This window comes from Corticium candelabrum, chromosome 16 (assembly GCF_963422355.1).
Source record: "Corticium candelabrum chromosome 16, ooCorCand1.1, whole genome shotgun sequence".
NCBI lineage: Eukaryota > Metazoa > Porifera > Homoscleromorpha > Homosclerophorida > Plakinidae > Corticium > Corticium candelabrum.
This window is the reverse complement of record NC_085100.1, coordinates 6631285-6645249: the sequence shown is the minus strand read 5'-3', so window position 1 is coordinate 6645249 and position 13965 is coordinate 6631285. Positions and strand designations below refer to the sequence as shown.

General features: G+C 40.4%; 2 protein-coding genes across 2 annotated transcripts; one reads left to right on the top strand and one right to left on the bottom strand.

The window, feature by feature from the left end:
* The first annotated feature begins 1400 nt into the window (after positions 1-1400).
* Positions 1401-3813, top strand: LOC134191820 (uncharacterized protein K02A2.6-like). The gene is made up of 5 exons (XM_062660441.1): positions 1401-1503; positions 1569-1799; positions 1872-2018; positions 2191-3418; positions 3597-3813. The coding sequence occupies exons 1-5, from the start codon at positions 1401-1403 to the stop codon at positions 3811-3813; spliced, it is 1926 nt and encodes a 641-aa protein (XP_062516425.1).
* A 4364-nt stretch (positions 3814-8177) lies between these two features.
* Positions 8178-13755, bottom strand: LOC134192034 (uncharacterized). Its single transcript, XM_062660704.1, has 16 exons — positions 13586-13755; positions 13431-13500; positions 13243-13373; positions 10117-10205; positions 9960-10059; positions 9859-9905; positions 9721-9798; positions 9555-9663; positions 9410-9497; positions 9291-9349; positions 9018-9239; positions 8908-8958; positions 8735-8834; positions 8630-8669; positions 8445-8565; positions 8178-8360 (listed from the first exon to the last, which is right to left on the bottom strand). The coding sequence occupies exons 1-16, from the start codon at positions 13727-13729 to the stop codon at positions 8328-8330; spliced, it is 1482 nt and encodes a 493-aa protein (XP_062516688.1). The 5' UTR covers positions 13730-13755; the 3' UTR covers positions 8178-8327.
* Between the last annotated feature and the right edge of the window lie 210 nt (positions 13756-13965).

Genomic DNA, 13965 nt, shown 5'->3' with positions numbered 1-13965 from the left:
TGCGTGTGTGTGTATGTGGCATCTGTAGCTTAATTGGTTAGAGAGTCACATTTAGAGAATGGAAACACACAGGACTTTTGAGTTGTGGGTTCAAGTGTGGGATGGGCACAGCCGTAATTCCCTTAGGCAAGGAACTTGCACACAATTTCCTCTCTCAACTCAGGAATATAAATGAGTACTTGGCCATTGACTGGGAGTGGACAGAACCACTGGCTTGGCAGTAACATACTGTAGCAGACGGGTATTGTGGGCCTTGGTGTCCAGTACCAGAACTGCACCACAGTCAGTGCCCCTGGATAACTCTGGCCAAGCACAAGGTGGATTGTCAGTGCTAGTCCTAAGCCTCCACGTATTGCAAATCCTGTCTCTAGAGGCAGGGGGGCTATCTTCGCAACTGACCTTAAGGTTGACGTTGAACTACGTAAAGGGATCAACATTTGCCTATTTTGTCCACTTGTGTGTGTGTGTGTGTGTGTGTGTGTGTGTGTGTGTGTGTGTGTGTGTGTGTGTGTGTGTGTGTGTGTGTGTGTGTGTGTGTGTGTGTGTAGTATGTAGCTTATTTGGTTAGAGAGAGCATTTGAAGAATATAAATATCTGAACCATTGGGTCATGAGTTCAAGTACAGGATGGGCTCAGGCGTAATTGCCTTATGCAAGGAACTCACACGCTCTCGACTCAAGAGTTTACCTGCATACTTGGTCATTGACTGGGGTGGACGAGACTGCTGGCTTGGCTTGGCAGAACATCACGAAGCATGGTTACGTGCTTACATGCTCTCCCCTTCTCCCCTCTCCCCTTCCCCCTCCCCTTCCCCCTCCCCTCCCCCTCCACAACATAAAAGCGTAAAACAACACAACTATATACTATACTCAGAACAGTCAACTAAACCAACTAGATACACTGTAGACTAAACAAACAATTAAAGGATTACTATTACAACTGTAACTGAACACTACACTAAGTCAGTTAATTCCGAAACAGCGAACAGATTTCTGCTGACAACCGTTTTGATCTACCGGGTTTCTCCAGATAAGGCTTTTCAACTTTTCAGAGTAATAATAGAGTTTTCCATCTGTAGACAGATTGAGAATCGTTGACGCCACATATGGACAACTTCAGAACTTGTCATGCTCAGAGAGAAGGCTAATGATTTTGATACCTCTGATAAAGTATTTTCTGCCGCCTTTCCCCAGTGACGGAATATTTCAATTAAAAATGGTCTAAAGAGATATCTGTAGTGTATGTTACTATGGTGTTACTAATCTGATTAGAGACTTATTAGCGGAAGTAGTCGGATATCATAATCAGTTGAGTTGTATTGTGTTCAACTGAATAGAAGATTCTGTGTTTCTTGCACTCGTGCCCACTACACAACACTTGGCGACAAGAGATCGGATCAAATGGCTGAACAAGAGTTTCCTCAACGCCTAGTGCCTATAGGCAAGATAGGAGAATTCGATCACGAAAAAAGGAAGACTGGCCTGCGTACCAAGAACAGATGGAGTTATTTCTCCAAGTGAATGCTGCAGCTGACAGACGGAAATGAGCCGTTTGTCTCACGTTGATAGGTCCGAAGACGTATGGACTACTACAAAACTTGGTAGCACAAGAGAAGCTGTCAGAGAAGACACTGGAGGTCTTACAAAGAGAGTCGTCTGCATATTATGTGTCAAAGCCTTTGGCAAGAGCAGAACGTTTCAAGTTTCTGGGAATATGCCAGCAACCAAATGAAACGGTACTAGACTTTATGGCTCAACTCAGAAAGATGGCAGAGCACTGCAAATTTGGAGCAACGCTTGGTGAGTCTCTGCGAGATTCGTTTGTATGTGGTTTGCATAGTGAAACTGCTTAGAAAAAGTTACTTTCTGAAGGAGATCTAACTTTAGCCAGGGCACTGAAAATAGTGCAAGCAATGGGGACTGCAGAGAAACAGTCTGCGCAAATGCGAAATGTGTCGGAAACAGAAGCTAGGAAGGCTGATGTGCAAGTCATCACAGCAAGGAAATATGCAAGTGGAGGTAACAAAGGGAAGCCTCAGGCTAGTTTTGTGAAAGGGCAACAAACCACAAGGGAGTGCAATTATTATTAATGTGGCAAAGTGGGCCACAAAGCAGACACCTGCTGGCATCGGAATCAAACCTGCCGGCATTGTCACAAAAAGGACACATTGAACAAGCATGACATGCTAAGAAGAGTCAGCTGATCGCAAAGACCCATTGTGTGAACACAGATATGGTGAGAAAGCAGGAAGAATCTTTTTTACAATGAATATTGAGCACACACCTAGCGTGATGGTGCAAATGAGTGTTAAAGAGAAACAGCTGCAAATGCAAGTTGACACCGGCGCGTCTGTGTCAATAATCTCTCAACGTACGTGGAAGCAGTGTTTCTCACAGTTGAAGCCTGTTCATTCTGCCACAGTATTGAAAACATATACTGGAGAGCTACTTCATGTGATTGGCGAGATAACAGTAGATGTCAAATACAACAAGCAGCAAGTCAAACAACTTCCGTTGTTTGTTGTTTCTGGGGAAGGACCGTCTCTAGTAGACCGTAATTGGCTACACAGGATCCGGTTGAATTGGCACAACATCTGTGTCTTATCTCCCGCATACAGCGTAAATGAGTTGAGGAAACAATTTCCAGAGCTGTTCAAGGAAGGCCTGGGAACTGTACAAGACTACACGGCAAGATTAGAGACTGATTCACCTCCACAATTTTTCAGACCAAAATCTGTGCTATATGCATTGAAGGATGCCATTGAACAAGATTTAGAACGAATGGTACGCCTGGGAGTATTGGAAAAGGTCAGCACAAGCAAGTGGGCTGCTCCCATTGTTCCTGTTCCCAAGAGTGATGGAAGCGTGAGGATTTGTGGCGATTACAAAGTTACAGTAAACAAGGGATTGACAGTAAAGACTCACCCCTTACTGATGCCTGATGATCTATTTGTGACATCGGCTGGAGGTGGAGTTTTCACAAAACTGGATTTGGCAAATGCATACCAGCAAGTACTATTGGAGGAAGAGTCAAGACATGTTGTTACTATCAATACGCATAAAGGGTTGTATCGTTATACCCAACTTCCTTTCGAAATTTCAAGCGCACCTGCAATTTTTCAAAATGTTATGGACCAGGTGTTGCAAGGGCTAGATGGAGTGGTCTGCTACTTAGATGACATTTTGGTGTCAGGCAAATCAGCAAGAGAGCATTGGAAAAATCTAGTTGTGGTCTTGACAAGACTCGAAAACCATGGTCTTCGTCTCAAGTTGAACAAATGTGTGTTCATGGCAACATCAGTGGAGTATCTTGGTTTCCATATTGATTCCTCAGGTCTACATGCCTCAAGTAAGAAAGTGGAAACAATCCAAGCTGCTCCCCAACCCCAGAATGTGTCGCAGCTGCGTTCTTTCTTAGGGTTGGTGAATTATTATTCTTGGTTTTTACCCAAATTATCAACCACTTGTCAGCCTCTGAATAGATTACTAAAGGGAGACACTAAATGGAACTGGACTCAAGATTGCACAAGGGCTTTCTTGACCTTAAAAAACAATTAACATCTACTAAAGTGTTGGTGCACTATAATCCATCTTTAGAATTAAAATTGCTTGTGATGTGTCTCCATATGGAGTTGGGGCAGTCATTTCACATGTGCTAGCAGATGGCAGTGAGAGACCAATTGCCTTTGCATCACGTACTTTAACAGATACAGGCGGAATTATTCCCAAGTGGATAAGGAAGCTTTGGCTTAGTCTTTGGCGTTTGCCGATTCCATCAGTATTTGCATGGAAGGAGTTTCACGTTAGTCACTGACCACCAACCACTGACTGCTATTTTGGGTCCCAAAAGGGTCTACCTTCACTGGCTGCAGCCCAATTACAACGTTGGGAAGTGTTATTGTCGGTTTACCAATTTGACATTCAGTACAAGTCGACCACGGAGCATGGAAATGCAGACAGTCTGTCCAGATTACCATTGCCGGACTCTGGCACTGAAGCTGATGCAAAGATAGCCAGCTTATTTAATTTATCGCAGTTGGAAATTTTGCCTATCACTGCAAAGGACATAGCAAGAGAAACGCGCAGAGACCCAGTTCTCTCTCTCGCATACTGCAGTATACTCAGGATGGCCGAAGAAAGTAAGTGATGAGCTAAGGGCTTACGGAACCAGAGGTTCAAATTGACTACAGAAGCCGAGGTATTGCTATGGGGAAGAAGAGTCATTGTTCCTCCAAAGTTTTGAACATCTGTTCTGAAACAACTTCATGAAACTCATCAAGATGTAGTTCCAATAAAGTCATTGGCCAGGTTGTATACTTGGTGGCCACAAATCGACAAGGCGATTGAAGGGCTGAGCAAAGAATGTGTAACTTGTCAAGAGTTGAAAAGAATCCTCCAAAGGTGGAGTTACATCCATGGCCATGGCCTTCGAAGCCTTTTCAAAGGATTCATATCGATTTTGCAGATCCAATGGCAGTAAAATGTTTTTGATTGTAGTGGACGTATACTCAAAATGGGTAGAGGTTCGTCCTATGTCAAGCACTACTTCTGAACAAACAATCGCTGAACTACGACAACTGTTTAGCTCGTTTGGGTTACCTGATCAGCTTGTATCTGACAATGGCCCTCAGTTTGTCTCAACCAAATTCTCGGAATTTTTTAGATTGAATGGCATAAAGCATTTTTGGAGTGCTCCTTATCACCCAGCGACAAATGGGCAAGCAGAGAGATATGTTCAAATTTTAAAAAGTAAGCTGAGAACGATGAGTGAGGAAGAGGGATCCTTAATTCAGAAATTGTCACGATTTCTCCTGGCTTATAGATTGACACCTCACAGTGTAACTGGGTGTATGCCATCAGAATTGTTTTTGGGTCAAAAGCTCAAAACCAAGTTATCATTGCTGCAACCAAATGTCTCAACTCAAGTTTCAAATAAACAAGCAGCTCAGAAGCAGCGTTATGATGCTCAAGTGGAATCACGTTCCTTTACAACAGGAGATGCAGTTTGGGCTCGTGATTATCGTCGTGAAGATCACAAGTGGGTAACTGGTACTATCGTAAAGCAATCTGGTCTCGTATGAAGTTCAAACAGAAGGTGGGTTACAAAGGAGGCATGCTGATCAACTGAAAACATCAAGGTCTACCTCAGAACGGAAGGAAACTACTGATTCAGCAGGAGGACTACGCGGACTAACAGCACCCAAGGAGCAAATTGAAGATCAACCTATGTCTATTCCTGACAAGATCACTGACCAGAGTACTGAGACTGAACGGTCAGGACGTCGTTATCCTTCTAGGGCTAGGTGTCCTCCCTCCAGACCCGATTCATAGACATACTGTTAGAGAAAGTCTAGATTAAGGAGGGGAAGGTGTAGTGTATGTTATTATGGTGTTACTAATCTGATTAGAGACTTATTAGCGGAAGTAGTCAGATATCATAATCAGTTGAGTCGTATTGTGTTCTACTGAATAGAAGGTTCTGTGTTTCTTGCACTTGTGCCCACTACACGACAATATCCTAAAATCGGTGGCAAGTAAAGATATTTTGAATCTTTTTTCTTTCTCTTTCAGCTGCACCAAAGCCCACTATTGACTAACTTTTAGTTGTGTATCTTTTAGGTTCCTGGTAAGCAATGGTGACATCAAGAAGAAGCTTTCCATCTTGGTAGTCAGAAATTGCGCCGTCTGGCCATTCTTTCCCAGAATATTGATCAGTCAACTCTTTTCTGCAACAGAATCCAAGTACAGACAGCATTTGGTAGAGACAATCTGAAACACTATCATGACAACGAATGAGACCACCTCCCCATTTGCATGTTACTAAATGGTAATCATCCTTGCCAAGTGGTTGCTTGCATTGAGGAATGCATTGGTGTAGACTTCTCCAGCATGGTAAAGATGCACCAACAAAGATGCAACACGGAAGTCCATGTTAGTCATAGTGAATACCTGTGTAGTACAAAGTGCATCTAACCAGCTTCCAGCCGTAGATCATCCACACCTGATGAATCTTGCTCTCATGCTCAAAAGGACTATCTTCCAAAACATTCTGAAATTAAAGCTTAAAGAATTGCTCAAAATTTGTGCGATGTACGTATACTGTTCACTGTCTGAAGAGAAGCTAACAGGTTATAAGCAATTGAAGAGACTCTAGGAATAGTGATCCTCAGCAGAGCTAATAACTAAATCGCAGTAACTAGCTAGGGAAGTCAATCTTTTGGGCAAGTGATGTAGCGTGTTTGCCTAGGCCCCAAGAAAGCACACGGGCAATGGCAGTGGATTGAGTTAACCCGAACCCACCTTGTCGAATTTGCAAAGTAAGCTGTGTTCTCTCCAGAGCAGAAAGTTTACAGCCAATAATGTTTTCTAAAGTAATGCGCAAAGATCAAAGTTCTTGGCTGCCATCTCGATGACACTTGGAGGAACAGATCAAAGTAGGTGTGAAATTTTGAAACTCCACAGTACGACAACAGTAAAGATGCGGTTTGGAAGTCGCCAATTTTGGTCAACTGAGACAAGAACGACTTGGCTTCATTACCTTGATTCATACAGCTGTTGTCCACAAAAGACAAGTGACCATTGGTGTTCCCTGAATTGTGACTCCATCAGATTTTATTGGAACAGGTAGATTCCAGTCAGAAATACCAAGAAAAGAAAATGCCTCACACTCTTCTTATTTCAGTTCTAAGCCAGTTTCCTGCATACTAGACTTCAGCAATTTGAAGCAATTGATAACATCATTTCTAGACCTAACACAACAGCATCATCTAAATAGCATGGAGCAAGAAAGTGTTCACTTAAAAGCCGATAGACTTCAGAGTTTGTTGCACAGCAAGAGCAAACAAAACAGGACATAATGGGTCTCCTCCTGAACTCCCTCTTCTGATAAGATGCAAAGAGTTCCTGAGCCGACATCGACAGTCAACGAAGCAGGCCTTATATAGCATTTTGAAATGAAGTTGTACATGTCAGGAAAATGATTAGTGACCTCTGACAAGATAGACAAATGACTTACTGATTGAAAACATTGTAGCATCGGTTATATAATAATCCAGTCAGGTCTTTTTAAAGAGTTAACTGAATTAGGTCTGTCATCAGTTCAGTGCCTCCTGGAGTAGCAACTCCATACTGATGCGGTAAAAGAAGTTGAAAACTTCTCTTTCAACTGAAAACATAACTTTGGCTGCAACGTGACGAAGACATTCACATATAGCAATAGACCAAACATCACCACAATTTTTTGGAGAGCAATTACCTTTGCACCCGCCAACACCTTAGCCACAATGTCAGGTGTACTACCAAACAGGTAACTGTTGCAGGTAGAAAAGAAGAGGCTAGCTGAGTGATCAGAACTTAATAGCAACTTAAGATGTTCAAATCTCCATCTAGCGTATTCACAGAAGATCCATTTGAGCAATCTTTCAGAATCTTTGTAAATGTTGTGAATAGAAAAAAAGGTGGTTGAAAATGTAGTAAATGATCAGGGATCACCTTTTGGCTGGAAGGACGTTACTCTTCAACTCTTCAAACGTATCTGATAATCATCAGATGGGTTGGCTAGACCTGGGCTACACAACTAATAAACCTGCTGCTCTAGCTATCTCTCCAGCTTTAACTTTAGCTTTCACTAAAAGAATCAGAGAACTTGGAAAGTAGAATCATCATGCAAATCAACGGAGTCTTCAAATTGATTTGTGGTAAACATTGACAAAGTGTAGATTAAAAGTAGAGCTGCTATCAAATTCATTTTCTGCTGACTTCCCAACACAATCAATGGGTTGAAGTAATAGCCTGTGGTGCGTGTGTGTGTGCATACACTACTCAGAACAACTATGAGCCTGCACTATAGCAATCTCCTGGAGTCAGGCCAGGTACTCGCAAACCACTGGCTTGTAACACGAACTGATACAAACATGCGCATGCGTGCGTGCACACACGCACGCACACACACACACACACACACACACACACACACACACACACAACACAACACAACACAACACAACACAACAAAATACAACAAAACAGACAGGTATACATACACATGCACTTACATACAGATCTCAGCAAGAACTCAGCAAAGACATGAAATTGCAATTTCAGAGACTATTACATACCTTTCAACACGAGGAGAGCCTTGGTAACAATGTGCTGAATCTAGTAGATGTTCAAAGTAGTTCTCAACTACTTCTGCTGTCAAGTGCTTTCTCAAATAAGGAATAAAGGAAGAGTGACGTGCTATGACGCCAATATTAGCAGTATTTCCTTTGTCACCACTCCTTAGGTATGCCAATTCAGAAAGTTTGAAAGAATGAGATCCTTTCTGCACTAACGTATCACCCATATTGTCAGTAGTTGTAGCTGAAACAGACAGATTGAAATAGTAAAGAAATTTCATTGATCAAAACACAAATAGAAAGCACAGTTCACTCCACTTGGCCTAACAATTGTAGTCCAAGCAGCAGAAACTTCTGGGACAAATTCCTCATTGCCATCAGAAAAGCTGACATGTGCTTGCACCTTTGATTTTGGATATAAAAATGAAAAGAGCTTCAGTACAGGTGATCTACATACATCATATATCAAAACTTGTATCATCATGTCTGAAAGAGAACATTGTAATCCCTTACACTTGCGGCCGACCTCCTACCAAACCAGATAATCCAGGAGCTATAACACACAGCTTAAATTATCAATAATGCCAAAAAAGGAAACAAAGTAATCATCAGTCTCACCCATGCCAGTTCCCGCAGGTGCTATCTCCCTTCTAAAGATATTCAAAGCATCTCTATCGAGATGCTGAACTCCTAGCCACATGACAATGTCTCGATTGTTCTATAAAATATGTGCAACAAGCAATGTTCACAAGCAACGTTTACAGCATTGTCACTTCAATAAGCTATATCACCTTTGCACTCATTGAAGCATTTTGACCGTAGCATTCTTCTGCACCAATAGCCTCAAGCAATAGTAAAGTCATGCTAATCTGTAGAACTGTCATTACCAAAGTTCACATACTTGCATGTGAACACGAGTGAAGTCTTCAAAACCAACCTTTTTAAAAATGTTTCTTACCCTATAGCAGCTTGTCAAAATTAGTAACAAGTGAGCAACTTCTAATTTTGTACTAAACCGTGAAAGAATGCTCTGTGCTGTTCTGTGGCCTTTCTCTATTGACCGAAAACCATTTAAAGAGAATACAGAGATTGCTTTGTAACCGTCCACATAAGTTGCACTGACCTAACGTAATAACAAGTTATAACAATATGTAGCTATCTGCAAAACCAAAACCTTTAAGAAATTTGTTGGAGGATATCCTTTTGCACCAGTCACTGACACAGCATTGCCCCCTGATACACAAAAATTAAAGATGTTGCCTGTTCCATTTCACTAACTGCATCTACAGAAACCTGGACATTCATTAAGTGTAACATTCGAGAAATCACAACAGACATCTGGCAGATGATAAGCAGATGGGTCACCAATCTCATAAACTAACTGCATAACACAGTACAAGTTGACATGAAGTTGCTAATGTGTACAGTCAGCAATCACCTGCTCAGCTACAGTGCCTCTATTCACCAATCCTCCAGTTCCTCTGGGTTTTGTCAAAACAAAATCCCCATTTGACTCACACTCTACTATAGGAAATCCAATGTTGTCCCTAGACGCAAAGTTAAAGCACACTATAAATAATTAAGAATTGACTCACATACTGTACCAGTTAGGAACAATGTCCCAGTCAGTAAAAATTCCACCAGTACTCTGAGCACCGCACTCAACAAGATGACCTGCAAGACTAACAAAACATTTATCAAAAAGCCTTGCTTTGTCTGCATCTACAATTACTGTAGAGTACCTGCCAGCAGCCAATAAATGATAATTTTGTTGTTTTTTCCAACCAAACTACACAACAACAGTAAAATCTGTTACCATAAACCTTCACAAAGTAAAACAAACCGAATGCATGAGGGGACCCAGTACAAGAGCACTGTCAACACAACGACCTGTCACCACAATGTCAGCACCAACATCCAGAGCATGAGCAATCGGCCCAGCCCTATAATTTCAATTGCAAAAACAAATAAATTGACAACGCCACTTAAAACTGACATACCCAAGATATGCATTCATACTCTGAACAGTATTAGGAAGAGGATATCCATTTTCAATGTCAGTTACCCCAACAGCATTCACAGCCGATTTCTATTTTATAAAATAAACAATGATTTAGTAATTTACTCCTAAATAGACCAATGGTAAGTTAAAAATATCGACCGTTTTAAACTATAACAAACATAAGTGTGTAAACACCATATATATATATATATATATATATATATATATATATATTCTTTTTCTATTTTTTATAGTTAGTAAGAAATTGTCTGCAGCCACTATATTTTGTTCAAGTGGCACATGCTGGAGCTGCTGCAGAGGTAGGACAAAGATGACCATCATGAAAGCCATGTAACAGCAGCTGACGGTGTCTTTCATCCTTTGGTCCGCAAATCCTTGGGCCTCTGGCCACCACACAGTCATCAAGTCATTCAGGCTATTGTGCAAAGGTTGTCTTTTAAAGGGAATATGACCGTCAGTAAAGCTGTTAGAAATCTTCATGAACAACTGTATGTTAAATTATGGTCCTACAATGCCAAGATGTTGCTATGTAGATTAGCTTTAGACAGTAATGACCTTGCACTTTTTGGTGTTGGTTTTAGTTTCAGTGTACCCACAGTGGTGGATACACATGTATATGTATATCTAAATAAATATATATTATATATAGATACCGAATTTGCTGAAGAGGTATTTGTCCTGATTTTCAAGTTCAAAGCAAAAGTAAAGCGTACAGTAATATATTCTTGAAGAGAAATTACCTGCAATGCACACCTTGGATCTCAACACAGATTCTCAGCAGAATATTCAGAAACAGATACATTATAATGTTTCAACTCCTTAATGGAAAATGGGAGTTTAGAGACAAAGCTCGGCTGAACGAAATTTTGTCAACCCATGCAGAAGCTTGGTTGCGAGCATTACCCAACCCTAATCTAGGCTTCACCATTCCGATGTTTCCTCTTCCATAATCTTCTGTTTTATGCAGCTGTGGCAATACAATCGATCCATTTGGTGACCACCTAATCAACTGCCCAGGGGTCCGCTACGTGTTCAACATCACAATGCTCTTTGTGAAGTAATATTCCAAGGTTTGCTTGTTCAAAAAAGAAGGAACTGCTCAGGCTATGATTCAAGCAGACCAGAATGTGTATCATCCAAATTTCATGGCTGGTCAACCTGTACATTTTGATGTTACAATCTGTAACTCTTTTACAGCCTTCCTATATTGAAAGCAGTGATCAGTCCTGGTGCAGTCGCAGCAGCAGCAGCACAATGTGAAAAAGATGCCAGGCATAAAGCCAATGTTCTATCCACTGGTTATTGAATCTCTGGGCTTCATATCATCTTTCACTCTAGACACTTTGAGAGGAATATGTTCAAAGACATCCTCAACCAGCGGGATACTGTTTCCTCAAGCTTTCAATAACATTTAGAACAGTTGCCTGTAAAACTATGATGCTACTATGCCAAGATGCTACATGCACATATACAATTAGAAGTTTTAGATGTTCGTAGTTGGGATTTGCCTACTTGACTTGGGAGAGATGTTGGGAAGAAAGTTGGGGTATTGGGTATTATAAATAAAATATGTTATATATATATGATACGGCATCGTAGGGTGTCGATACATGAAAGAAAAAAGATGGCGAGGGAAATAATCCACTTTACATGGTTAAACAGAATGTAATTCTGAAATCAAAAGCCGTTTTCAATCACGTATGATTGTAATTGACTACTGTTTGTTGTTATCTAGTTTTAAATATGTTCTCCTGTTACGTCACAAAATGTGACGACCAATCATTAACTACATTAACTTCAGCACCCTGATTCATACTATGCCTATTTTTCTGATTCATATAGCCTCTTTTACTCTTCTTTGATAGTATCGTCCTTCTGTAGTGAGTTTTTTCACCTTTGCGAGTACATTTGATGCCATACAGTCTCCAACAATGTGCTGCCACTGCGTTTGTATTGTTTTCTCTCTTGACTGAAGCTTGGTGTTGTTGTTCACGCGTTTTAAGTGTCTTCCCAGTCTCTCCAATGTAGGTGGAGTTGCAATCTCGACATGGTATTTGATACATGGTGTCTATTTGTCACATTGGTGGAATGGAATCTTTTCGATGATTCAATATGGATGCAATGGTAGACTTATATGTACAGACTAAATTGACGTTGAAGCGTTTGCATAGACGGCGAATCTTTTCTGTCATACCAGGAACGTACAAAAGTTGTAACATTGGTTGTGTTTCTGTTATATTTGTGTCTACTAGATGTTTCTTCTGTTTGTCTAATTGTTGTTCTACAAATCTCCTTGGATAAAAGTTCCTTTGATATATGATTTTTTATTTCTTTATCTGCTGATGTGATGCAGATTGTATCAGCTCTGTGTTTAAGATAAGATAGTTGATGATTCCTGCTTTGACAGTTGGTTTTCAGTAAATAGATGTTATTAATCATCTGCTCTTGTCTCTTTCAATCATACAATCTAAGAAAGGACGTTGATTTTTGTTTTCAGTCTCCATAGTAAATTGAATAGATTAATGGTAACTATAATTAGTTGTAGAAGTATTGCATCTGTGTCCTCCTTTTGTATAACCAGAAATCATCAACATATTGTTTCCAAAGTATGGGTCTTGACTGTCGAGGAAGAGTTTGTAGTAGCTCATCTTCAAATTGTTTCGTATAAATATTTGCATGATACGTAACTACGGAGATCCCATAAGAGTTCTAGCTACTATCTACACACACACACACACACACACACACACACACACACACACACACACACACACACACACACATACACACACACACCCACACACACACACACACACACACACACACACACACACACACACACACATGCACACACACATGCATGCACACACACGCATGTGCGTGCACACACACACACACACACACACACACACACACACACACACACACACACCGGAAAAAAACATATCAAGACAACAGTACAAGATTCAGAATTTGCACATAAAAGAAAATGTATGATAAATTATCATAAAATGCTTAGTACTTTACCGTCTAAATAGTCCTTTCTGTCTCTGTTTTATATCTTAAAACACAGAGCATTTGTAAATACAGGTAGTGTGATTACCTGTGGCATTAAATCATCACCAGTAATAACGGCAACATTAAAACTGACACCCTGTTTCATTGCTGCATCAGACAGAGCCTTTGCACAAGCATGAGGATTTACCCCACCAGCATTGCTCACCACGCGAATACCTAAATACAGGAAATAATAAAGCCTCGCATGTATAACGATTGCCTCACAGAACATACCTCTTGTTTTGATTTGGGAAGCAAGAGGACCAACAGCTTGATGAACAAAATCTGGACAATATCCCATATTCTACAACAAATATATTATATTATTCAGTAACGTAATTGAACCAAGTACAACATAGCAAAAGCAAAATCTAAAAATAGGATCTTACCGGTTGCTTATTTCGTGCAGCAGTCAACAGTGACATTGTTATTTCAGACAAATAATCATACACAATAAAGTGAACATCACCATGGTCAACAAGTTGTTGGCCTAAATTTAACATATCATCAAAATTGTCAATCCAATATAGCATATCCAATAGTACTGAAACAAGTATAGAAACATTTTTGAACACTGAGAAAGATGTAGGGTTGCCATATGAAAAATAATCGTAACAAGACCATGTAGAGTGTGCTGTGACATCTTTCATGAATTCACTCATACAGACTGAGTAATACATCATCCCTACATTGCACTATTTTCTAAGGAATAAACACAGTGTTTAGAAAATGGTGCAATTTAGGAACAATGCATTGCTCAGTCTGTATA